A 27739-nucleotide genomic window follows, 5' to 3' on the forward strand; every position below is an offset into this window, starting at 1 on the left:
TTTGCATCCGTCCTCAACTCCATTACGTCACAGTCGATGTCCCAGTGCTTTTTGGTCACTATGCTGCCCTGGCATGGAACACACTGTGCCACCTTTTAAAAAGTGAAAATTTAAAGAGTGAAAAATTACACACCTAAATAAACTTGCTTGGCTTTTAAAAGGAGGGTGAAAAAACAAAAACAGTCTAGTGCACACCAACTGTGTAGCTGTAATGACAGAGACAAACAAGTTCACATAGCCAAAGCTATCTTTTCCCACAGGGATCACTGTGGCATTAATAAAATGTACCAGACACACTTAATCATGATCACCAACTGTAGTCTCTGTCTTTATTTTTCCTCTGGTACATTACTGTAAGTGAGAGAACGCAGCTGCACTCTTGTGTTATGTTTCACTGGAGTACGCCCGGTTTTGAATACGCAGCACCATGCGGCGAGCGTAAAAGTCCCGGTATTCAGCTGGCAGCTCATCCAGTGCTCCCAGCGCCCGTTCCAGGACCTGCAGGGCTCGCGCCGCTGCCACCGGGTCCTTGTTCCCGTACGGGTCCTTCTTATCGTAGCTGTCCAGGGGCAGGTGGCGCCAGAACACATTGACTCCAATGCCGAACTGAAGAGCCAACGTGTTGTGAAACCAAAGGGCTGGGGGAAAAATTAGCATGTAGTTTAATATCTATTCCTTTATTATTATTTTTCAATCTGTAAACCCCCATGAGGATGTGTGTGAATTTGCAATGGTGACGTTATGAAAATCAGAAAACGAAATTAAAAAACAAAGTTAAGTAATCAGAAAATATCCACTTCTGTATATTTATAATGACCAACTACAGGCAAATGAGATGCAGATCCCTGAGCTGAGCTTTTTTTTTTTTTTTTTTTTTTTTTAAATATTCTGTAAACGTTGCATAGCTGCAGTAGGTTTTTAAATATTTTTTTCTAATGTTTTTTTTGTGTTCCAGCTCAAGTGTACCTGGTGCAACTAATGTAATGGATACCTTACCTGGGATGAGGAGCATGTCACCTGGTTCTAAAATGCACTCGTATCGACACGCTTTCACAAAATCTGGATATCGCTCCAAATCTGGAGTGTCTACATCCAAAACTTCAGACTTATCACCTGGTCAGAGAGAATAAAGTGGCATGGCATCATGTTATTGATATCTTATGGAAGGTTTAAAGATTAGGTAATACAAAATGGAAATGACACTCACCTGACAAGTAGAGGTGTAGGGCATCGTGGGGGCTGTAGAGAACGACACGCTTTCTCCCAGTCACCTGAGCCAACAGGTTGTCCATTACCTGGTCGAGAGACAGAACACAATTAAATGAAGGGAATAACTCCGAATCCTTTCATCCCCCCTTTGCTTATTCATAAACCACATCGAAAAACAACTGAAGTCCGAAACAAAGAGTTGTCAATGGAAAACATAAAAAATTAAATGAATGTGGGAGTCAAAATTGAGGGCAAACTGGAGAAAGTGTTAGAAATGATATGCAGACAATCACTATTTCCACAATACCAGCCACCAGTGAGCAGCAACGCTATTATTTTAATGTTACCTTTAAACGAGTGATTTCCAGACTGATAGAAATACAATGTTTTCACTAAGGAAAAACAGCAGGGGTGATAACCTTTTCAGAGAACTGCTGAGTATATTTTGGCATTTTGAAGATACTTCATCCATCAACTGGCTGGGTACTAGACATACACACACCAGACAATTTAATGATGATGCGTTTCTGCCATCTCAAAAAAGGGTTAGGGTTCTCCTCAGACCTCATTCTCATTGACAACATTTTCTGCCAACAGAGCTGCCACTCAGTGGATGTTTTTTTGTTTTTGCACACCATTCTGTGTAAACTCTAGACAGTGTTGAGTGTGAAAATCCTACATCGGCAGTTTCTGAAATACTCAAACCAGACCATCTGGCACAAACAACCATGCCACGGTCACAGAGAACACATTTTCCCCCATTATTTTTTTGATCAAGGTTTCTTTATTAGCATTTTTCAAATTAAACAAACAACACCAACCAAACAAATAGAACAAACCCCCCCACCCAGTGCCAGACATAGAACATATATATTACATATTATAAAGCCAGACCTACATAGAAGAGAGCAAAAGAAACAAAATTATAGATAATGATCACATAACAATACTGTCAGCATCCATGTCTCTGACAAAGAACAGAAATTCTGTAAAAATTCTCAGTCGCTCCACTGACAGCATACCTAATCTTTTCCAACTTAAGATGACCCATGTCTTCCCTGACCTAGTGACTATACACCGGTGGAGCAGGATCCTTCCATCTAAACAATATTAATCTCCTGGCCAGGAGAGTGCAGGAGGACATCATGCTGATCTCACACCATCTAAAAGGAGTATTCTCCGGGGTCACCCCAAACAGCGCAATAAGAGGGACGGCTGTGCATTTTCCCCATTCTGATGTTTGATGTGAACATTACCCTGATGCTCTTGACCTGTATCAGCATGATTTTATACATCATGCTGCTGCCACATGATTGGCTGATTAGATAACTGCACGAATGCACAGGTGTTCCTGTTAAAGTGGCTGGTGAGTGTATATTGAGATCACTCCCTTGTTATCACATCAATATGCAATATTTTTGCGTATGTTTAAAACAGTTTGATAACCGTCTTTTTTATTTTATAACCGTCTTTTTTTATGTGGTGTACAAATAAAACCATGAGAAAACAACCAATTTGTTTACTGGGTCTTCTGTAGGCTAATCACATAAAACAGATGAAGCTTTGTCTATGTGCTTACACACGGGCTGTGTCTCAATCCACACACCACTTTTTATTTTATGTGCTATTAAACAATTTCCATCAGGGATCAATAAAAATCCCGACCCCCATATAGAGAAAATCACATGTGACTAGTGGAACATACGCCAACACAAAGCCTACAGAGGTACACAGTGACAAGGCAAAAACAGCGCATCAGCTGATCTACTACAACAAGCTGGGTCGACAGAACCAACTGGAGAACAGAGCTCAAAACTGGATACCTGGTCACAAAACTAGTAATTAGTTCCATAACAGCATATGGTTATGAGATTCTCCTCACATCATAGTGTGTCCAAAGCTGCAAGCCAGGTGAACTGATGCGGAAAACACTGGAGAAAAACTGCTCACGCTCAAAATACGGAGGTATATGGAAGTCTTGCGCCAGGTCAGGGAACTGCTTCCTCAGGTCAGCAGGCTCCTTAAAGATCAATGGTTTAAAATAGAGCGATGAATTTCTTATAGAAATCACCATGACAATTCATATTTAATAATATTGTGGAAGTGTTTGAAACTCAAATGATATACACATTTTGTCAATAATAATAATAATAATAATAATAATAATAATAATAATAAAGGCAACTGCACCTTACGAGCGTCTTCTCCGAGTGATCTTAAGTAGTAACTCTCATCCTGTTGAAATGTGTTGTGGCGGTTCAAAACAAGAAACCAGAAATCATTCTAATCTAATTTCAATCACACAGGTGCATCTCAAAAAAATTGAATATCGTGGAAAAGTAAATTTTTTCCCGTTATTCGATTCAAAAAGTGGAACTTTCATATATTCTAAATTCATAACACATAAAGTGAAATATTTCAAGGCTTTTTTTTGTTTTAATCTTGATGATTACGACTTACAGCTCTTGGAAATAAAAAAAATTCCAGTATCTCAAAATATTAGAATAAAGAATTTATAATACAGAAATGTCGACCTCAGAAGAGCTCGAATCAGCTAAGTAACTCAAAACACCTACAACGGTTTCCTGAGCCTTTAATCTCTCCGTCTGGTTCAGTACACAACCACAATCATGGGGAAGATGGAAGTAAATTTTGCATTTCATTTGGAAATCAAGGTCCCAGGGTCTAGAGGAAGAGTGGAGAGGAACAGAATCCAAGTTGCTTGAAGTTTCCACAGTCAGTGATGATTTTGGGTGCCATATCATCTGCTGGTGTTGGTCCAGTGTGTTTTCTCAAGTGGAGAGTCGATGCAGCGTCTACCAGGAGATTTTAGAGCACTTCATGCTTCCATCTGCTGATGAGCTTTATGGAGATGCTGATTTCCTTTTCCAGCAGGACTTGGCACCTGCCCACAGTGACAAAACTACTAGTAACTGGTTTGCTGACCATGGTATTACTGCGCTTGATTGTCCAGCCAACTCGCCTGACCTGAACCCCATAAAGTATCTCTGAGAGACACCAGACCTGACAATACAGACGAGTTGAAGGCCACTATCAAAGCAACCTGGGCTTCCAGAACACCTCAGCAGTACCACAGGCTGATCGCCTCCATGCCACGCCGCACTGATGCAGCAATCCGTGCAAAAGGAACCCGACCTAGTATTGAGTGCATAAATTGACATATTCTTCAGAAGGTCGACATTTCTGTATTATAAATAGAAAAATAAATAATTATTCAAAAATTTATTCTAATATTTATAATAATTAAAATAATGATTTATTTGAGATACTGGATTTTTTTTTTTATTTCCATGAGCTGAAAGCCGTAATCATCAAGACTGAAACAAAAAAAAGGTCTTGCATTATTTCACTTGATCTGTAATGAATCTTGAATATATGAAACATCCACTTTTTGAATGAAATTACGGAATTTTTTTTTTACTTTTCCACAATATTCTAATTGTTTTTAGATGCACCAAATGTTATAATAACTTTAAATGACTGCAGCACCTTAGAGAACATTAAAACACACAATCAACTACTTATTGTTATAACTCTACAAACATTCATTAAATGTTTGAAATAAGGTCTAAAATACTACTGACATACTATTTTTCCCCTGCTCATTCTTTCCTAGGATTTCTTCCAGAATAATATTCTATTACTATACTAGATACTACAATATAGGGATTATTATCCTGAGATTATTATCAGTTTGGAGCAGAGCCCTGCTCTGCTGGTTACCTTACTAATGAAGAACTCTTCGTGCTCTGCTTCTGCTGCAGCTCTCTGGACAAACTTGTCAAACGGTAATGTCCTGAGACATAAATAATAATAATAATAATAATAATAAAACACATTTAAAAGTTCCAAAAGTTACACATTTCTATATTCATTCACTCATTCATTCAACTTCAGTATATACTTTATCCTGGTCAGAGTCATGACAGATCCCAGGAACACTCGTCACGAGGTGGGAATACGCCCTGGACCACCTACTGGTATATATTTTGAGAGGTATGAACTTGGAGAACCCAAAGGAAACCAGGATGGCAATGCTACCCACTGGAAAACCATTTTTTAAAATAAACTTGTATATATGTTATCACTAAACATACCTGTATATGAAATTCTTATGCAGAAAGTCCATCTGAGGAACAGAAGACACATGAACTTTCACCTCCCGGTCACCTCCCTTTGCTGCCAGGTAATCCACTGTCCATTTTTCCAGGCATGGTCCTAAAGGCACTCCCCTGAGCACCGCCGGTTTTCTCTGTGAAAGAAATGCAAAGGAGAAAAAATCAGATTAGTCACAATGCTGGAGAACAGTCAACCAGGGTTTTTATAGTTGTTAGAGTCATTACAGTCTGTAAATATACTATAAAGGGTGCAGCGGGTGGAGTGGAGAGTTTGATCCTGAGCTCGTTTTTATGTTTTTGTATGATTTGAAGTAAACTTGTGTCTGTTATCGAAGTAGCTGAGCATAATCCATCCATCCATCCTCTATACCACTTTATCCTTTTCAGGGTCACGGGGAAACCTGGAGCCTATCCCAGGGAGCATGGGGCACAAGGCGGGGCACAAGGCAGGGTACACCCTGGACAGGGTGCCAATCCATCGCAGGGCACAATCACCTACACATTCACACACCCATTCATACACTATGGACATTTTGGACATGCCAATCAGCCTACCATGCATGTCTTTGGACTGGGGGAGGAAACCGGAGTACCTGGAGGAAACCCCCGCAGCACGGGGAGAACATGCAAACTCCGCACACACAGGGCCATGGTGGGAATCAAACCCCCGACCCTGGAGGTGTGAGTCGAACATGCTGTGTATCCTATAAAGTTGCTTACTTTTCTGTATTCATTCTCACGTCTCTTTGCCCATTTCTTTTTGGGGGTTACGTACCTATGCACCCTTATTGGGGTTGTTATTCAACGGTATATTCCGGGGGTGGTGTAGTCGACTACTGTACTTCTTCCCTTATTTATCATTTTTAAATTTCCAGTTAAACAGAATCTATCCCTCATTGTCTTATATTCCTTCTTTTCTGGTAGGGTTTAGGGTTAGAGTCTGATTTGTTGCGTATTTCATTTGTTGCACTTTCTTTTCCACCCCTCATCTTGAAGGAGCATGTTTGCCTCGCACCTCCGGAGTTGGGGGTTTGAATCCCACCTCTGCCCTGTGTGTGAGGAGTTTGCATGTTCTTCTCCTACTTTGGGGGTTTCCTCCCCGAGGCCAAAGACATGCGTTGTAGGCTGGTTGGTATTTCCAAATTGTCTGTAGTGTGTGAATGAGTGTGTGATCGTGCCCTGTGATGGATTGGCACCCTGTCCAGAGTGTCCTCTGCCTTGTGCCCCGAGTCCCATGGGATAGGCTCCAGGCTCCCCAGAACCCTGTGTATGGAACATGGATGGATGTTCTCCCCGTGTTAACATGGGTTGCCTCTGGGTTCTCCAGTTTCCTCCCATGCCAGTAGGAGGAATCTCATTCAGGGTGTATTCCTGCCTCGCTCTCACTGTTTTTGATTATGTTACGATTGTGTGTGGGTGTGTGTGGGTGTGTGTGTGTGTGTGTGTGTGTGTGTGTGTGTGTGTCCATGGTGCCAGAAAGTGTGAAAGCCTCCTGCATGCTGTACTCTGTGACTATTAAAGACTTTCATTAACAAAAATCTATTGGTTAGGTTTTTTTGTTTGTTTGTTTTTACCAGAGGGTAGATCTCCTTTAAGAAAAGCTCCTTATCCACATCTGTGTAGACGGACACTTCGACTCTTTCCTGACATTCCATACAGAAATCCACTTCTTGCACCTTATCCAGCTCTTCATCCGGTCTACAAACTCGCATTTTCTCAGTTTAGCTCGGCTCAATCCCAAATACAACATTGTGCACTATGTAGGGTGTAAATTCCGCTGCTTTCATACCCTTAATAGTGCACATATATAGACAACATGTAGCTCATTGGAACTCGGCCTTTTTGTATTTTGGTGCATTACTTACATCTTCCCCAGAAACAGAATTATACACTCAAACACGAGTACTTTTCACTCTTGGCAGGTGTTCAGACTTCATAAATAAAAATTAAACAATCGTAAACAAACACAACAGTGCCTGTGTAACTCATGAAAACACTCAAAATGTTTAAATAAACCATAGGAACCTTAATATTCGGACTCGGCAGGCGGGGGACTGCTATGCAGTGGGAACAGAAACATGGCGCTGCCCTTACTCAGGTGGAGCTGTAGAAGGCCTCGTGCAGGTCTGAGCGCTTATCTGAGATTTAACAAACTAAACGAAGTAAGAAATCAATTCGCTGTCAAAAACCAGGCCTTGTCAGCGTGTGTTGTGTCCGGAGTCCGGCACTGCAGTTCGGACAGAGAGGGACGCAGAGAGACACGGAAGGTTGTGGTGGTCGGCATCCCAAACCCGTTCATCTGGATCCGGACCAAATTCTGCTTTTTCCTCATTCGCGCTTACTTCGACAAAGACTTCAGCATCGAGGAGTTCACTGAAGGAGCGAAACAGGTCAGCTGGGGTTATTTCTTGTGTGAGACAGAGTCCTGTAGACTCTCATCAGTGCACTGTTTACAGACAGCTCCAGATCAACCATCAGCTAGTCGGTGTAAAATGCCAGGCCGGTTGTGTGGAGGAGAAACCGCCCAGTATTCAGGAAAACCAGGGGAGGAAATGTGGGCTTCATGGTTTCCTATTGAACAACACTGACTCAACATAATACACGTATACAGAAAAATTAGCCTAGTTTATTACTTCAATATCATCTTAATTAATGTTCTATAACATGTATCTGACTGTAGTGCCAGCTGCAAGATAAATCACAGGTTTAAATTAATACACTCGCTCTGATATGTTCAAGTGTGGGGCGCTGCAGGTCGGAAGGTATGGGCGTGTCGGAAGATCTTTTCAATTGGTCGCGAAAGCTATTTCACTGAAAGGCCGTAAGCGTGAAGGCTATTGGCCAACAGGTTTATTAACAGGAAGTGACAAGCAGTGGTACTCTAGTGCAGGGGTTCCCAAACTTTTCCAGGGCAACGCCCCCCAAATGGCTTTAACATTTGACCGAGGCCCCCCTTTTGCAAGATGTCTTTAAAACACATTAAAAATACAGACTTCTGAATATATCCCCCTTTTTTGCGTTGATGTTTTGTTACAAATAACATGTTATAGTAATGCGTGTGTGTGTGTGTGTGTGTGTGTGTGTGTGTATATATATATATATATATATATATATATATATATATATATATATATATATATATGTATATATATGTATATATGTATTTATTTTTCACACCAAATTGTTGAGGCCCCCCGGGCGGCCCCCAAGGGGTCCGCAGCCCCCACTTTGAAAACCACTGCTCTAGTGGAACTAGTTTTATACAGGGGTGGCCAGTGCTACTTTTGAACACAGACACACACACTCTCTCTCTCTGGGGTTTCCATGTTTTATGGGGAATTTCCATAATGACATACTGTACAAACTGTATTTTTTATCCACTAAACCTATCAATCACCTAAACATCACAAAAATGCATTTTTACATTTAAAAAATTTAGTGTGAATGATGTAGTATATATTATAATTCAGTATATATGTGATTTATTATGTATATATTTAGGGCTGTAACTAATGATTATTTTCATAATTGATTAGTTGGCCGATTATTTTTTCGATTAATCAGATGGGGCGGGGCAAACTTTCAGTACACTTTTCTTTTGTTTATTTAAAATAAAATCCACAAACTGAGTGTTACAAATATAAACTTCAGATTAAAACTTTGCACAACTGTTTGTCCACAACAGAAAAGAGCCCAATACACACACAGACACACCAGAATATATATTATTAATTTAGGACTGCAGTTTAATTCGGTGCTTTTTGTGCATCCATAAAAAATAACGCATAAATACTTATATACAATATAAACTAAAATATATGAATAAAATTATTATATATATGTGTGTGTGTGTGTGTGTGTGTGTGTAAATATAAATAAATGCTCCCTGCCTTAGAGGACTTTCTTCCTCAGTCACGTGATGATTTCGCCTCCGGCTGATGGTGACTGAGGTCATGTTGGGAATAAAAGGTAAAGCTGACAGAAAGTAAACTATAGAACGTCATTGTCCGTGAATCTTGGTGTTTGCTAATGCTAGCGTGCTTAGGACGTCATGCGCCGTCGCCTACGTTAGTTAAAAAAACCAAACCGCTAGTGATATATTTGAGATGTTATTACCTTTCTAAACTCCACACACTAGAAGGTAGAGTGCACAGTGTAAGTGTACAGTACTTCATTTGGGGCACAACTTTTTAGTATTTACTCTCCGAAGCGTGTTTTCGGAAGAGAAATAACGTAATGAGTAAAACTCCCCTGTGCTGCGCACAGACCAACTAATCGATAATGAGATTCGTTGACAACAATTAGTTGTCATAATCGATTATTATCAATTTTATCGATTAGTTCTTGCAGCTTTACTTGTAATACAACTATAATTTACAATTGTATGTTTCTCTGTAATTTCCCTGCAAGTGCATGCAAACTAAAAACATGAAGGTTTTGTCTGGAAGTGTTGATCATAAAACTGCAACATTAAGCACCGAATTATTCAAAGGTAGACTGCTGCTTCTCGGTGACTAAGAACTATTTAATAACCTTCTATTAATTGGCAATATGCAATTTAGCAAACATACAACCAATAAAACATTATTATATTATCAAAGGCGGTAGTGTGGGCCATGTGTTAAGTCATTTTGAACAATTTTAGACAAATCCAACATTCATTCACTGACATTCACACTGTAGTAGCAGTCCATAGAACAAATGTTCTGCTTTGAAAGCTTCGATGGAAATACAGTCTGGGAGCTTCTTCTCACTGTAACGTCTGCCAAAAACAATAAAATAATTCTACAGCAGCAGATATAACGCAAATTAAGTAATAAATTAGTTTTGTTTGTATTTTAACCAGCTGTTGTAATATCACACCACTTACCTCCATCTTCTTCCAGTCTTTAAGCCAGGGGTGTCCAATCTTATCCGCCAAGGGCCGGTGTGGGTGCAGGTTTTCATTCCAACCAAGCAGGAGCCACACCTGATTCCACCTGTTTAATCAGTCGATCTTGGCTTTCAATAGACTCAGGTGTGGCTCCTGCTTGGTTGGAATGAAAACCTGCACCCACACCGGCCCTTTCCGGATAGGATTGGACACCCCTGCTTTAAGTAAATGACATATCTACATGGTTAACGCTGATTGGCCAATGCAGTTCCAAGCAAGAAGCTCCTTTCACCGATGAGAAGCCTTTAGACACGCCCGTACCTTTAGATACGCCCATTTTCTCTGACCTGCAGCTATCCCTGTCTCAGTATGTTTGAATGTGGCCAGTGAAAGAGGCGTGGCCCCTGGGCTGTCAGTGTCGGTGAAGGAGGCGGGGCTTCCCAGTCCTTAAAGCCAACACCATAATATCAGATGACTTGCACAATACTGAACTACATGTTCTGTCAAAATAGCTCTAAATCAGCATGCATTGAATCTTTTGCTTCTTCAAATGTATCTTGTGCAATGTTGTACAGTGTATTGGTTTGTGACATACACATCTGTTCATTCGTTTCCCCCCCAATTATAGGCATTTGCACATGTATCACGACTGTTGTCTCAGTGTCAGTTTGAAGAACTTGAAAGTCTCGTCGCTAAAGATGTAAGTACATGAAAGAAGAACACCGTTTATGGTCAGTTTGAAAGTGATTTGATTCTTTTTAAACTCTTTGAAGTGAGCCAGGCAAATTATTTCTCGAGCATAAGGCTGGAAGAAGGTAGCCTTTTCCCCCAGCTACACATAGGCTGTGTACAGTCACAGCTTCCCCATCACTGTCATCAGCACTCATAATTCAGTTCTGTTTAATGGGTTCAGATCAGTTAAGTGAGTTGTGATGATCATCACTGTTGAACATGCAGCCAGTGTTTGTGTTAGTATGTGCGTAATCTCAGCAGCCCTCTCTCTTGTAGGTAATCGGGAAACTGGAGGAGAAATGTGCCGATCTCCCATCGAGCTATAAAAAAGCACTTTCGGCTGATCCAGATGACATCATGTACACGACACCAGCAGATGTGGGTTTTTGTTACGAGAATGATGGTGAGTTATGAACCCTTTAACAGCTCTTATTCAGTTGGTTCTGTAAAAAATAGGATCTTTGTGAGGTGGCCAAGGAAAGAAAACTGGTACCGTGTGGCATGTAAGCATGTACTGGGGCAAAAAGTGTCTAATTGAGCATCAATTATTTAATTCTTGATTCAGTTAATCAAAAAAGAACTGAAAAGAACTTCTATCTGCTTAGAGAATTCAGCATGTGTCTTCTTTTGTCTCATCGACAGGGAGGAAGTTTGTCAGTATATTGATGCGCTTCTGGTACTTAACCAGTGCCCGGCTGCCCGAGGACACGATGGAGGGAGTGCGCATCTTCCAGGTGGCCATTGGCAAAGACGGGGAGAAGCCAGAGAGCAAAAGGCTGCTCACAGCCAATTACGAGTGAGTCCTCAAATACCGGGAGCGAGAGACAGGGCATTCGCTGTATTAGAAATCTAGCTGTAAGGATTGTGGCGTAATTAAAAATATCAGAATGTCAAAAACACTACTCGGATGAATTCAAAGAACAAAGATGGCTTCCTGCTACGCAATGTTTATAATCTGTCGATTAGAAAGGACTGTGGAACAGGAACATTTATAGACTGATTTCATTCTGTACTCTCTCTGGTTCATCTGGTTCATCTGTGTCTCTATATGAAACCTCTCCCAATGAATGAGAGAGAGAGAGAGAGAGAGAGATAGAGATACTATCTGGTCAACAATTAAAATTTAAGCCCTGATAATCCAGCTCATCAAACATGTTAATGTTGATATTTTATTACCAATCAGACAAGCGGGTGCTGGGAAAGTGTTAAAATGAACAATTCTCTACAAATACTATAAATGAATCAACCACACATTATCAGGAAGGTTTCTTAAGCTACGTTCACGCATACAGCAACGCTGCAAGTGACAAATGGTTACAAAGCAACCGGAGACTGTTTATTTTCAATGAGAGCTGGCGACTTCCGGTGACATGAGCGACAGCGACCGTTGGCGACTAGGTATGGGCGTGTCCAGCAACGCGACAAAGCTGAGAATAGTTTAGCTTTATGCAAATTTGGAATGACTTGGTGCAGCAATTAACAGCCAGAGTGAAGTCAATAGAGCGCACGTGATCCGTGATCCGCCATGCTGCCTGCAAGTCTGAACTGTTTGTGTTCCCAGACAGTCCTGCTCTGGAGCTTTCGCCGCAGGTAGATGGCCATAATGGCAAAGAGCACAGACTGCTTCTCCTTCATCTTGTAGGATATGATGTGTGTATACACTGGTGAATTGTATATACAAACACTATCCCTCCAGAATGTTTCAGCAAGAAAACTGGTTTGTTGTCAGAAATGGAATGCTAGTTGCGACACTCATGGACAAATGCTACTATGGCAACCAGTAGTAAAAATGCCTACTGGTGACTTGCAGTGATAAAATCTGTGAGTGTGAATGTAGCTTAAAGCAATACAGGGCAGAAAGTGAACAGTAGACTAAGTGGAATGAAATTCAGCACTAGTCAGTTGTGTTGAAGAAACATTTTAGAGCTGAGGGCAGAAAAACAATGAGAACCAATAAGAATGAGCCAAAAACAACTGCCAGTGCAGTCATTGCTGAGTCAGTCTATTGGTTAGAGGCTTAACCAAGTTTGGTGTTTAAATTACTCTTCAAATGACAGATTATCCACAAAAGACATCTAGTGAAAGAACAAAAACAATATTACCTGTGTGTAGAGCACTTCATGGATCAGCTGTACATTAATAGTGCACTCTTACATACTCTTATCAGTCATGGAGTGTGGTTTTAAGCATTACAAAAATGTAACACTTTGCAGTCCATTATAAGGAATCTGAATAGTTCCATTTGGTTAATATCCTGTATACTTTCTGTACTTTGGTTAATAACCCATGTAGTTTGTGTTAGCTTAAAAACACTTAAAAGCACTGTTATACAGTGATGTTCTAAACAGGGTTTTTTTTTTTTTTCTTCCAGATTTCAGAGGGAGTTTACCCAAGGAGTGACACCAGACTGGACCATCACTAGAATAGAGCACTCAAAGCTGCTTGATTGAAAATGAAGAACTCTGTTTAATGACATCTGACTTTAATATCATACTGTACTGTGAATGAGCCATGTTTGCTGTCTGGAACGTAAAACTTGACATGTGGACAATATTCGCACGCGCTCCAACTCATTCTGTGAGAATGATCCTGTCGAATTAAGAGGTAAAGTAATAATTATGTAAAAGTCCTCATGTCATCTCAGACCTGTGCAAATCGGGCTGAATATTCACAAGACATTTGTTGTTGAGAGTTTTAAGTTAAATTTTAGTTCCTGTAGATCTTTGTATTATTATCTCATGTGTTGATGTTTGTTATCTGAAATGTGCTGTTCAAATATAACACTTAAAATATTTGTCAGTATATTGCAGATAGTAATTTGATACAGAATAACACTTGTGTGCTGTCTCTGGAATGAATTTTTACCTTTTCTACTGACAGATGGCTAAATTCAATAAAGCAACCAAAAATCTTGAACACACAAAGACTTAATGACAACATTTATCTGATAAATTTAGGTTTGTGGACACCTGACCATCACACCCATATGTTGTTCTTCCCCAAAGTGTTTCCACAAAGTTAGAACTGGAGCCTCCTCACCCAACATCAGTGCCTGACCTCAGTAACACTCTTGTAGCTGAATGAACACAAATCCCCACAGCCACATGCCAAAATCTAGTAGAAAGCCTTCCCTGAAGTGTGGAGATTATCATAACAACACATCTGAAATGGGATGTTCAGCAAGCACATATGGGTTTGATGGTCAGGTGTCCAGAAATGTTTGGCCATATAGTGTAGGGTTTTTTTTAATGAGATTGGGATCCCTGCTGAGAAAAACAATAGAAACAATCACAGAAATTCTAATGCCTTCCACTACAAATACCATTACAAACCATCAGCTATGTATAGGATGTATTAAGGACCTAGGTCCTGAACAGTATCCACTAGACATAACATGCCACCGATAGAAGGCAACAGATTTCCAGTAGAAACCCACACAGACCATTACAGTTTCCATTAAAACCATTACAAATTTTATGAGGGTTTCTTTTTTTTTCTGCAGGGATGAATTGTGCATTTCTCTGTCCACAGTAGTGTGATGCCATCTAAAATAACTATGCAATCAAATAAATAATCAAAGAATTATGATTTGTAATTTATGTTTAATTGGTCAAAATGTTGTCTGTGTGTTTTTTTTTGTTTGTTTGTTTGTTTTAAGTAAAACTCTTGGATTACTTGTGTGTTCATTGATCTTCAGTTAAATGCAGAAGATTGGTCAGTTTCTGGAGGAAACAGTACCTCGATTTTGGAATTAGTTTATTTAAAATGAAAATGTTGAAAATTATTGAAGGAACTTAAAAGGTCTTAAATGAAATGTCTGGTTTAAATATGTAAAATATTTGTGATTTAATAACAAAAGAAGCCGCACTTTATGAATTTCAGCATTTGTTTTAGTCAGTTATCTATAATATAGGCTTGTAATTCAGTCACAAAAAAGTACACAGATAAACAAACAAACAAACAAATAAATAAATAAATACATAAAGTAAACGAGTACTTCCGGGATGTTTTGCGCTCTGTTGATTAGTGTAAAGCCCGCCCATTCTCATTTGTAATTGGTCAACACATGTCGTTCACCTTCACCTGATTTGCTAGGAGCGCTACTAGTTTAGCGCGACGTAATTTCCGCAAACGGCATCGCCTATTGGTCGGAACAGGGCGTGTGTTTTTCAATGAGGGCGGAAAAAATGGAGAGGAGATCCAGGCGAGTGTAGAGTACACACTCTGAGCTGCTGGAGAGATGAAGGCGCTTATATACGGGTTCTACGTTGCGGCTCTCGCGCTGCTGCTGACGGGGCTGCGCGAGCTGCTGTTCGGCTTCGAGGAGAACCGGTGCAGCATGACCTACATGTTCGAGTATCCCGAGTACCGGGTGAGTTTACCTTAACGACTGGACATGTCCCAAACCGCGCACTTCCGGGCTGGACAGTATGTCAAAATAGGACACCACACGTACGCCAGCTTTAGGTGCGGTAACCATGGTAACCTGTGGTAGCGTACTATTTTTATAGTGCCTTTAGGACGTGGTTTGAGACGCTGTCTGGTTTAAACCCCACAGTACAGCCTGCAGAGCTACCGTCTTCATAATCAAGTGGAGTCACCCAGAGTACCTGTTGTTTTAGATGTTTTAGCGTCTTTAACTTGCTTCGTCAGGTTATGTAGCTCTTGTAGTTATATAATGCAAGTTTCACTTACATTAAATGTTGTCACGTTATTTGGCTCAACTGCATTATAAACCTTCCTGCGGTGACACAATAATGCTATAAATCCTGAAAGAATCACGAATCAGCGAGTCAAAGATTCGAATCAATTAATGGATCGAGCACAAGGGAGAAAGCTGAGTAATTTAGCTCGATTCATTAAGTGATTCGAATCTTTTACTCACTGATTCAGATTTTCTATAGCAGAGGTCAAACATCTTGCATTCCTTCACTGTAAAATAAATTCCACAGACCCCTCTGAACATAATGCAACTATTCAAACATCAGGATTATTACTTAGATGAGTACCATAATAATTTGTTTATTTACTAGAGCTGTAAAGGCTTTTTTGTTTGTTTGTTTTATTATTCCTGAGCAATGCACAGACACTCAACATCAGTACGTTTACATGGACCACAATATTCCGATATTAACCTGTTTAAGACAATACTCTGATTAAGAAACTACCATGTAAACAGCGGTTTCTGATTACCTTCATTCGGTAAAAGTCATACTCAAATTAAACACAAATCGAATTAAGACATGTGGAGTATTACTATTTTAGTCGTGTTATCGAAGTGCATTATATGTTAAGGTCCAAGCTGACGTTATTCACAGGCCGTCAATGAGGTTTGGTTTCAAGTCACGTGACCAATCAAACAATGGGTAATAATAATGGGTTGTGTTTTCCACTAATGGAACACAGAAAAAAATTCTTAGATTGTTGTCTAGTGAGATGTTTTGAAACACACACACTCGTTACAAAAAGCCGCTCATATAGAGACTGACTGACTGACAGATTTATCTTACTGAAAGTGAATGTGCCAATGTAAATACATATTTTGCAACGGAGTTTAAAATTATGTATTAAATATTTTGTCTTGTAATATTGTCTTGATATTTAATATTTGTAAAATGCAGTTAGATTACAGTTAGGCTACTTAAAAAGCCCACTAGCTCTCTATGGAGATGTTCTTGCTGTTGTTCTGCTTAAAGAGCAAACATAGTAACTTATATTCCTACAATCACTTCTCTCCTTGGCCAAAGGAAGTAATTACTTTGTCATCATGGACTTTTTAACCCGAGACACTCTGCTGTAGAGTGTAATACAGTAGTGACACTAAGTGACCTGATAACTGCACAAAAAAGTCAGAGTTGGTTAATAAGTCTATCCATATCTTTACACCTGTGTGTGAAAACGGGAGTGGAAATGTCACGTCACTATGTAGTCTGATATCTTTTAGTAGCATCACTACAGTTAGTGCAGCTATAAGTCATTATATTTTCCAGTAGTGAGGTTTCACCTCTTGACTCACTTTACTATTAATAATTTATTTGTGAGGTATTTTTTTGTGGTGCACATTGCATTGGTTTGTAATGTGATCCAAGATCACAGTTCATCGAAATGTTAAGTCACGTCACCCAAGTGAAGGCGGACATTTATTTACCCTTTAAGTTTGCAACCCCAGGTGCACAACACCAGACAGTAAGAGAGGTGTGTATATATAGTGCTGAAGTGTACATGAGTATTATCATCATGATCATCTAAAAGCTGGTTAAACGTATTGGGATTCCATCAAGCTGATCACGTGGCTCATTGCCATTTTACATTACATGCCTTACAGTTCATTTCATTATCTGTTATTACATCTACTCTGTTTGTATTTAATATTATCTACCCTTTAACCTTAACACCAGTAAAGACAAATTCACAGACCTCCTTACGATGATGGAACAGATTAATGTTATCTACACAATCCAACTGTTTGAAACGTCAGGGACAAATGAGTGTGATGTCATATTTATGTATTGGGGCCATGAGATTTTTTAAAAACTAGTTTTAGTTCTTTGTTTCAGATTGAGTTTTTGAGCTTTAGATTAAACCCATTCAGTTTCAACTGACTAGGCGTAGAACTACATGTAGCATTTATGCTTAAAAAAACCATATATATATATATATATATATATATATATATATATATATATATATATATATATATATATATATATATATATATATATATATATATATATATATATAAAAATATATATATATATATAAAAAAAAATATATATATATATATATATATATATATATATATAAAAATATATATATATATATAAAAAAATATATATATATATATATATAAAAATATATATATATATATATATATTTATTTATTTATATATATATATTTATTTATTTATATATATATATTTATTTATATATATATATATATATATAAAAAAATATATATATATATATAAAAAAAAATATATATATATATATATAAAAATATATATATATATATATATATATTTATTTATTTATATATATATATTTATTTATTTATATATATATATTTATTTATATATATATATATATATTTATTTATTTATATATATATATATATATATATATATTTATATATATATAAATAAATAAATTATATATATATATTTATATATATATATAAATATAAATAAATAAATACATTTTATATATATAATTTATTTATTTATTTATATATAAATATAAATATATATATATTTATATATATAAATAAATAAATAAATAAATTATATATATATATATAAAATTTATTTATTTATTTATATTTATATATTTATATATATATAAATAAATATATAAATATAAATAAATAAATAAATTTTATATATAATTTATTTATTTATTTATATATATAAATATAAATATATATATATATATATATATTTATATTTATAAATAAATATAAAATATATATATTTATATATATATATATATATATATATATAAAAATATATATATATATATATAAATATATATATATATTTATTTATATATATATAAATAAATAAATTATATATATATATATAAAATTTATTTATATATATATTTATATATATATAAATATAAATATAAATAAATAAATACATTTTATATATATAATTTATTTATTTATTTATATATAAATATAAATATATATATATTTATATAAATAAATAAATAAATAAATTATATATATATATATAAAATTTATTTATTTATATTTATATATTTATATATATATAAATAAATATATAAATATAAATAAATAAATAAATTTTATATATATAATTTATTTATTTATATATATAAATATAAATATATATATATATATATATATATATATATATATATATATTTATATTTATAAATAAATATAAAATATATATATTTATATTTATATATATATATATATATATATATATATTTATATATTTATATATATATATATATAAAAATAAATAAATAAGATATAATATATAAATATAGAATGTGTGTGTGTGTGTGTAGCGTGTCCAGCTCCCACGACGAGTGGCACGTCAGTACCCTGCCTATGGACTCTACCTATATGGTGAAGGTCTGTACGCTCAAGAAACTCAAAATCTCAAACTCAGCGGTGCTCCTGTGCTCTTCTTACCTGGAAATGCTGGCAGCTACAAGCAAGGTGAGCAATTATTAAATAATTATACCTGCTGAATTCTTGAATCTGATTGGTCAGAAGCTGTTGATTAATTTTCTATAACAGCAGCTCTGACAATAGTGCCAGCCACAACACTAATCACTCCCCAGTGCCGGCAGCACTCATGCAGCCCCAGACTATGACACTCCCACCACCATGCTTGACTGTAGGCAAGACAAACTTGTCTTTGTACTCCTCACCTGGTTGCCGCCACACACACTTGACACCATCTGAACCAAATAAGTTTATCATGGTCTCATCAGACCACAGGACATGGTTCCAGTAATCCATGTCCTTAGTCTGCTTGTCTTCAGCAAACTGTTTGCGGGCTTTCTTGTGCATCATCTTTAGAAGAGGCTTCCTTCTGGGACGACAGCCATGCAGACCAATTTGATGCAGTGTGCGGCGTATGGTCTGAGCACTGACAGGCTGACCTCCCCACCCCTTCAACCTCTGCAGCAATGTTGGCAGCACTCATACGTCTATTTCCCAAAGACAACCTCTGAATATGACTCTGAGCACGTGCACTCAACTTCTTTGGTCGACCATGGCGAGGCCTGTTCTGAGTGGAACCTGTCCCGTTGAACCGCTGTATGGTCTTGGCAATCTTCTTATAGCCTAGGCCATCTTTATGTAGAGCAACAATTCTTTTTTTCAGATCCTCAGAGAGTTCTTTGCCATGAGGTGCCATGTTGAACTTCCAGTGACCAGTATGAGGGAGTGTGAGAGCGATGATACCAAATTTAACACACCTGCTCCCCATTCACACCTGAGACCTTGTAACACTAACAAGTCACATGACACCGGGGAAGGAAAATGTAATTGGGCCCAATTTGGACATTTTCACTTAGGCGTGTACTCACTTTTGTTGCCAGTGGTTTATACATTAATGACTGTGTGTTGAGTTATTTTGAGGGGACAGCAAATTTACACTGTTACACAAGCTGTACACTCACTACTTTACATTGTAGCAAAGTGTCATTTCATCAGTGTTGTCACATGAAAAGATATAATCAAATATTTACAAAAATGTGAGGGGTGTACTCACTTTTGTGAGATACTGTGTGTGTGTGTGTGTGTGTGTGTGTGTGTGTGTGTGTGTGTGTGTGTATATAATATATTCGTTACTGGGACAGACATTGCTGTTCAGATCTGGAATCTGATCCACTTTGCAGCATTTGAGCATTTTGGTGCTATTATTGATTCTTTACAGAATTATATGCAGAGTTCATATAAAGGATTGTCTCAGTCACTGGCTATGTAGTCAAGGAACACTTTGCACCATGTGTCCTAAACTTGCAGCTCGTTCTCTGGGCTCCGTGGCATTGAGGAAAGCTGAAGGGTTGGATGGAGAAATCCATCTGAACGTCTTCACCATCGATTATAATGAGGAGCTGGTGGCCCTGTATGGTGGAAGCCTGATCCGGCAAACTCGCTTCCTCCATGAGAGCATCAAGGTCATCCTGCAGCTTTACAAGGTCAGAGGTCAAAGGTTGGGGAGTAATGCAGAGTTAACTATCAGATGTTTTCCAAGGATAATTGTCTGAGTCGAAGGAGGTGTTTAGGACTCTACTGAGGTAATAAATAATGCATATTGAATTTATTTATTATCTTCTGTGCCAAACAGAGACGTTGTAGTAGGATCATTTGTTCTACAGAGACAGCACGGAGGACAGATGACCATTTCAGGGTCACAGATCCTTATTGTTTATACACCTTAAGAGGTTCTGTGGCAGTGGAGCCATTCAAAGGATCTATGTAGAACCATACTACAGTCTCTCTTTTACAAAAAAAGACCCATTAAATATCTTAAGAACCTTGTTTGTTGAAGTACAGTGGTGCTTTGAGCTAACTACTACTGCTGACACACCACATTCAGTGTCGAGAGAAAATGTGGGATGCTGTGGGAGTTGATTAAACAACACCACTAATAGCAGTAATGTTAGGAAAAGTCTTGCTGCTGTGCTATAAGATGTCGTTGTGAGATCAGCCTTCTCTTCCTGGCCCTGCCCCCTTCTTGGGAATGTTTCAAATGTCTTCCTTATTATATAGTGTAGGTAAAATTCTAGTTTTCTGCTTCAGTTTTCGATGCTGTAAAGGTTACTGTATATTACCAACCATCAGTGCTGTTTATTGTGAAACGATGCATCTTTCCTGTCTTTAACAGAACCTTCCAGATCCTCCGAGCAGTGTGGTGTTGGTGGGTCATTCTATGGGTGGTGTGATCGCGCGAGCTCTGTTCTCCCTCCCTCGCTTTAATCCTCGCCTAGTCAGCCTTATCCTCACCCAGGCCTCTCCTCATCAGGCCCCTGTTCTCTCCTTGGATCCTTTCATACTCGGTAGGAAAGTTCTCAAAGCCTCACATGTGTACTGGTTACGAGAGTGTTCATTTAATTTGTTTTTGTGTCTGCTGTAGATTTCTACTCGTCTGTCAGGCGGTGCTGGAGTGCCAGGGCAGAGGATTTGCGTAACGTGACTGTGTTGTCTGTGGGCGGTGGATACCGTGACTATCAGGTTCGCTCAGGCCTGACCACCTTGACCTGCCCAGCTGAGGACCTGAACAAGATGGTCGTTGTGGTGAGGAAGAGGAAAAGCGACATATATATACACGCACAAAGTATATATACACTACCAGTCAAAAGTTTTGACACACACATTCTTCTTTTTTTTTTTTGCCACATTTTAGAATAAAAATCAAGTCATCAAAACTCTGGACTAACACAAATGGAACTATGGGAATTAGGTTGTGATAAAAAAAAAAAAAAAATCAATCAATAAATAAATCAAAATAATTTAATATTTTATCATCTTCAAAGTAGACACCCATTTTGCCTAGAATTTCCAGAAATGTATTCTTGCCATTTTCTCAGCCAAGTTCTTGAGGAATTGCCCTGAGATGCTTTTTAAACAGTATTAAAGGAGTTCCCACTGATTGGCTGCTTTGCGGAATATTTTACTCCAAGTCATCCATTAAAAAAAAAAAAATTGTGAATAAAATGTTAGTTTTCTATTGAAAGAAATTAATACGTTGGCACAATTATATTTTTGTCTACACCGATTTCAAACATTTAATCATACACCTTCAGATCAAAAGATCATAAGAAACATTTCAGTCAAGTGTGACAAACTTTTGACTGGTAGTGTGTGTGTGTATGTATGTATAATATATATGAGATGCACCGATAGTAAATTTCTCAGCGGATACCGATAACCGATTATTCAGAGTGATATCGGCCGATACCGATAGTTCTGCCTTTTATACCTTCTTCTAAATTAATAATAATTAATTCCTCAATTCTGAAAGAAATGCAAATAAAAACTTTATTCTCTCCATTTCAACAAGTTGTTTCACAGTAACTGGTCTCATAAACAGAAAACACATTACTCTAATTAACATTAACACATGAACTAAATTCTGAAGATTAAAGTAAGATTTCTTAACTTATTGAATGTTATTAATTCATATTAACAGAATTAACTGACTGACTTCTAAAAAACCTCCTGTTAGTCTCACATTCACTCACCACAAACAAAAGCATTTCTACTTCATCATTAACATCAAACTGGTAATATATAATACATTTTTTTATATATATATATATATTAACATTAACTGGAAATATACTACTCTATAAATATATTTTTCTGTGCTACATATATATATATATATATATATATATATATATATATATATATATATATATATATATATATATATATATATATATAATTATAATATCCCTTTTTGTCATCTCATATTTAAGTCTTTCTGCAGTGTACAGGCGCTTTAATTCAGCGCGAGCAGCGCAGCAAAAAAAATTTAGACTCTACTCCGAAACTCCCGCTTCACTGCTGCAGCATCAGGTGTAAAAGCAGTCATTCATTAACCTTCAGTGCAGAGCTTACAAACTGCAGTTTTGTCGTCATTCCACACGAGACATAATTTTTACACACAGCACGAAATCGATGTGTTTTCCCGCCCTCTTTTGATTGGCAGGATATAATCGGCCCTGATCATCGGATGTTTCTAAACTATCAACCGATGGCCCATTGCATGAAAAATTCACTTTATCGGCCGATTATTGGCCGATGTATCGGTGCATCACTGATAGATATATATATATATATATATATATATATATATATATATATATATATATATATATATATATATATATATATATATATATATATATATATATATACACATATTTTATATATATATATACACATATTTTATTTATATATATATATATATATATATATATATATATATATATATATATAAAATATGTGTATATATAATGTGTGTGTAATATATACACATACTGTATATATTACCACATTTGCCACAGTTCACATGAACAGTTATTCTATGATAGCTTTAGGACTGAAATTGTCACGAACAATTTTGCCCCCAAGTCTCCATCAGTGAACACTGGATAAGTTCAACAAAACAGACTTGATGTGAAAACTATAATGGATTTCCCAGTTACACAGTTGCACTTTTTGACCATGTAGTATACAGTTATAGAAATAAAACTGAATTTAATTGATTAGAATTGAATATGAATAAATAAATCCAACAGGGTTTCTCATGAGGATTTCTCGTCCATATTTGTCTTGAATAATTAGTATGAGCTTAGTCTAAATGCTGTTTAAGTTCTTTTATCTAATCACTTATCAAGATTAAACCTAGTTTTAGAGGGGAACGTCTTTGGTATATTTAGTGTAAATGAAAAATGTTACATAAACTACAAATAAATGGTATTTACAACTAATGAATAAGTAAACTAGATCAATACAATAAACATGGAGTAGTTGGCTCCTTGATGACAGTACAATCTGTTTGATGGAGTCTGAAATTGTGGGCTTATCCATATGATATGTTCATTCAGTAAACTGTATAACATTAAATCAGAGGTGCAAGAAGTGCTGAAATATTTATGGAAAGAAATTTTTCCCGATATCACCTGGTGTGTTTGTTCTTTAAACCTGTAAATAACTATATTTGTGATGATGTTCTGTACCGGTATAGCCTAGGCATTACCAGGCATCCCATCATGCCAGTGTATTATCAAACCCAACTAAAGAACAGGTCATGGTATCGAGATGTGCTCTATTTTTCATAGGTGACTGCTGTTCCCAGGACATGGGTGTCTACAGATCACCTGTCCATCGTGTGGTACGTAGGTCACTTATACTAGTATCCAAGTAAGAACTTTATCTGAGGAGTGGTGATATTTTTCAAACCGGAGTAAGTGAGGCTAGGGCTTAAAGTCCCACAACAGTAACTGCACAATGGTATCTTATTAGTGTGAGTGTGGAGTACAGCTGCAACAACTAATCGATAATAATAAATAAATAAAGGTCTGTCCTTTTCGTTAAAGTGTTAATGTTTATAGAATCTGTGTTTAAAAGGCATTTCTGGGTATACAGTATTGTATGTAGAGCTGCAACAACTAATCGATAATAATCGGTTATGAAAATTGTTGTCAATGAATCTCATTATGGATTAGTTGGTCTGCGGCAACACAGGGTGCGTTTACTCATTACATTACTTCTGTTCCGAAAATGCACATCGGAGAGTAAATACTAAAGTTGTGTCCCAAATAACTTACACTATGCAATGTGTACTCTACCGTCTAGTGTATGAATTTTAGAAAAGTAATATCTTCTCAAACGGAACTCGTGTTTTTTTGTTTTTTTTTTTACTAACCAGAAGTATAAGCCGCTTCCTAGTCGACGGCACATGGCGTCATATGCATGTAAATTGACGCCGCTAGCTTTAACAGATACCCAGAGACACCAGCAATGACCTTCTGCAGTTTACTGTTTGTCAACGTTACCTTTTATCAAAAGTAATGCATAAATATTATTATATAATATAAACGTACTTGTATATTAGTTTATATTATATATTTATGCATTATTTTTACGGATGCCCAAAAAGCACTGAATTAAACTATAGTCCTAAAGGAATAATATATATTCTGGTGCGTGTCTGTGTGTATTGGGATCTTTTCTCTCTTATATAATTTTTATATAAGTTTTATTCTGAAGTTTATATTTGTTACACTCAGTTTGTGAATTTTATTTTAAATAAATGAAAAAAATGGTACTGAAAGTTTGTCCCCTCAATCTGATTAATCAATTAATAATAATAATTTAAAAAATCATCAACTAATCGATTATGAAAATAATCGTTAGTTGCAGCCGTAGTATGGAGTATTTGCTACGTTCATATCTTTCACGTGTGTGGAAGCAAAATGTACAAAGCCTCCCGCTGGTGAGTAGCTATAGTGAAGTGATGTCTGACCAAAGTGTCACAATAATATGAACTGTCCACATTGTGGTGATGTTTCTTTCCTCATGTTTTTAATAGTGATTTGACTTTTTTTTTTTTTCTTTTTTTTCCCTTCTTCTTTTTTTTTTACTCGGATGCTTCTGTGCTTGCTGCTCTTTTTAAAAACATTTTTATTTATTTATTTTTATGGATTTTGTTTAAACTCAGTTTTGTGTGAATATGAATATTTTTTCCAAGGTGTAAGGAGTTGGTGCTGGCCACAGTGCGAGCGTTCTTCGACCTCATTGAGCCTGAAACGGGGCAGGTGGGTACCGTGATGCATTAGATCAGCCTTGATCATGTGTGTGCGTGCAGGATGTGCCTAATACTGATGCGTCTTATTCCGCAGTTCACAAAGGATACCGAGAGAAGGATGTCTGTACTGAATCATCACTTCATTCGCCACCCAGTACGGCTCCCTGGAGAGCAAATCAACTCCCCTGTCAGCTTCTCAGGTGTGTGTAAGAGTGTGTTAACTGTGTCTTTTAGGGATTTGGTCGAATAGTAGTACAAGGTAAGTGAGAATTTGAATTACTACCACATATATAGTTTGTAATTGCAATACTCCTTATAGTATTGCTATTCATTGTACACAGTTGATCAGAGAATATTACTTTAGTGTTTAACTTACATGCCTCTCCTTCAACATTTTCGCTCTCTCTCTCTCTCTCTCTCTCTCTCTCTATCTCTATCTCTCTTTCTTTCTCTCTCTCTCTCTCTCTCTCTCTCTCTCTCTCTCTCTCTCTCTCTCTCTCTCTCTCTCTCTCTCTCTCTCTCTTTCTCTAGGCACCCTGGAGGCCTGGAGTGAAGTGAACACGCTCCGTCTGTTCTACAGCGCTCCCAAGGTGGTGCACGTTCGCGTACTCTACTACACAGTTATCACTCTGCCACATGGGTTTAACACGTCCCATCTTTGTTTCATCCACAACTCCACAGGAAGTTCGAGTTCAGTACTTCCTGTTTGCGCTTTCCAGCCGGAGGAAAGCCTACACACACTTCTACTGCCGCAACAGCAACCTGGTGAGCATGCAGTCTCAGTCTGCAAATTATGGCATTCATTCATTTATTCATTTATTTATTTAAAAAAGAAAAAAACCAAACTCATTTAGCTATACATTTTCAAATATAATTGTTTGAATGCTTTCAGAGGAGCACTGCTACAATAATGAAATCTGTTTAAAAAAAAAAAAAATCTAAAGACTGCCTCTGATTTTATTGCATTACATTTTTTTGGATCAGTGAATGTTTAAAATGTGCTGTAAGTAAAGATTTAAGACAATGTGTTACGATTTTCTCACTGTGTACTCATCACAGTGAATTCAGAAATGTTCAGAGTGTAAAAGGGCTTCTATTTCTGTCTAACAGGAAATGTCCAGCTGGCTCTTTGGCTGCACGCAAATGAACGGCTCCGTGTGGTGAGTGTTAAGTAATTAAAGTGAAACATATCAGGAAGATTATAATATTTAAACAGTTCCACCAGAAAGCTGTCTTGAATCAGAGTGTTATTACTGTATATCCATTGATTTACAGTATATATATATATATATATATATATATATATATATATATATATATATATATATATATATATATATATATATATATATATATATAGGTTGTAACATCTGAACTTGGTTAACAGAAAATGCTAGATCTGTTAATTCATTTATGAATAATTAATTCATTATTTTTATTTAATATTTTCCCCTTTTTGTTCTATTTTCTTTAAGTGTGCAAGCAGTGGATTTGTCCTTCAGAACAGAACTACTTCCAGCCTATAAAGTAAGCGGGGGTTTTTTTTCCCCTAAAGTGCACCTATTATGCAATTTCTAATATTACCTTTCATGTAGTGTGTTATAGAGCTGTTTTTGAATGTAAAAAGTCTGCAAAGTTTAAAAAAAAAAAGAAAAGAAAAAAAAGTGCAAGACAAATGGAGTTATTGAGTCCCAAAAGAAGGAACCGAATCTGAACAGCTGAAACGAGTCGTTAGTTATTCCAGATGGGTTTGTAACAAAAAGCCCCGCCTCAGGTTTCATCGGCTGCGCACGAACAGACGGAGCTGAAACTCGTTTTCTTTTTTGACACACGCTGACAGTGGTAGACCAATCACAACAGACTGGGACATCTGACCAATCAGAGCAGAGTATGCTCTCTGAAAGGAGGAGTTTAGAACGAATCCTTTATAACGGATCATTGAACGAGTCGTTTTGACACTGGGGAGGAAAAGGGAA

General features: G+C 36.9%; 3 protein-coding genes across 5 annotated transcripts in view; 2 read left to right on the forward strand and 1 right to left on the reverse strand.

Annotated features, from left to right (window-relative positions):
• Nucleotides 1-301: 301 nt before the first annotated feature.
• tyw5 (tRNA-yW synthesizing protein 5) lies at nt 302-7418 on the reverse strand. The gene is made up of 8 exons (XM_017470354.3): nt 6923-7418; nt 5328-5482; nt 4954-5026; nt 3400-3444; nt 3092-3229; nt 1208-1295; nt 997-1113; nt 302-638 (listed from the first exon to the last, which is right to left on the reverse strand). The coding sequence occupies exons 1-8, from the start codon at nt 7058-7060 to the stop codon at nt 385-387; spliced, it is 1008 nt and encodes a 335-aa protein (XP_017325843.1). The 5' UTR covers nt 7061-7418; the 3' UTR covers nt 302-384.
• maip1 (matrix AAA peptidase interacting protein 1) lies at nt 7404-14627 on the forward strand. Its single transcript, XM_017470355.3, has 5 exons — nt 7404-7738; nt 10850-10921; nt 11230-11356; nt 11596-11749; nt 13325-14627. The coding sequence occupies exons 1-5, from the start codon at nt 7427-7429 to the stop codon at nt 13401-13403; spliced, it is 744 nt and encodes a 247-aa protein (XP_017325844.1). The 5' UTR covers nt 7404-7426; the 3' UTR covers nt 13404-14627.
• A 382-nt stretch (nt 14628-15009) lies between these two features.
• pgap1 (post-GPI attachment to proteins inositol deacylase 1) overlaps nt 15010-27739 on the forward strand; it is a 42447-nt gene continuing 29717 nt past the window's right edge. For 2 of the 3 annotated variants that reach the window (XM_053680869.1, XM_053680868.1), the window contains exons 1-12: nt 15010-15325; nt 18994-19147; nt 20465-20640; nt 21330-21501; nt 21579-21739; nt 24295-24347; nt 25707-25773; nt 25858-25963; nt 26295-26353; nt 26445-26528; nt 26874-26923; nt 27239-27290. In XM_053680869.1, the coding sequence (XP_053536844.1) occupies nt 15194-15325; nt 18994-19147; nt 20465-20640; nt 21330-21501; nt 21579-21739; nt 24295-24347; nt 25707-25773; nt 25858-25963; nt 26295-26353; nt 26445-26528; nt 26874-26923; nt 27239-27290 (1266 nt within the window). In that variant the 5' untranslated portion in view covers nt 15010-15193. The remainder of the gene's footprint in view (nt 15326-18993; nt 19148-20464; nt 20641-21329; nt 21502-21578; nt 21740-24294; nt 24348-25706; nt 25774-25857; nt 25964-26294; nt 26354-26444; nt 26529-26873; nt 26924-27238; nt 27291-27739) is intronic. The other variant, XM_053680870.1, reaches the window with a different exon arrangement.

Source organism: Ictalurus punctatus, chromosome 6 (assembly GCF_001660625.3).
Source record: "Ictalurus punctatus breed USDA103 chromosome 6, Coco_2.0, whole genome shotgun sequence".
NCBI lineage: Eukaryota > Metazoa > Chordata > Actinopteri > Siluriformes > Ictaluridae > Ictalurus > Ictalurus punctatus.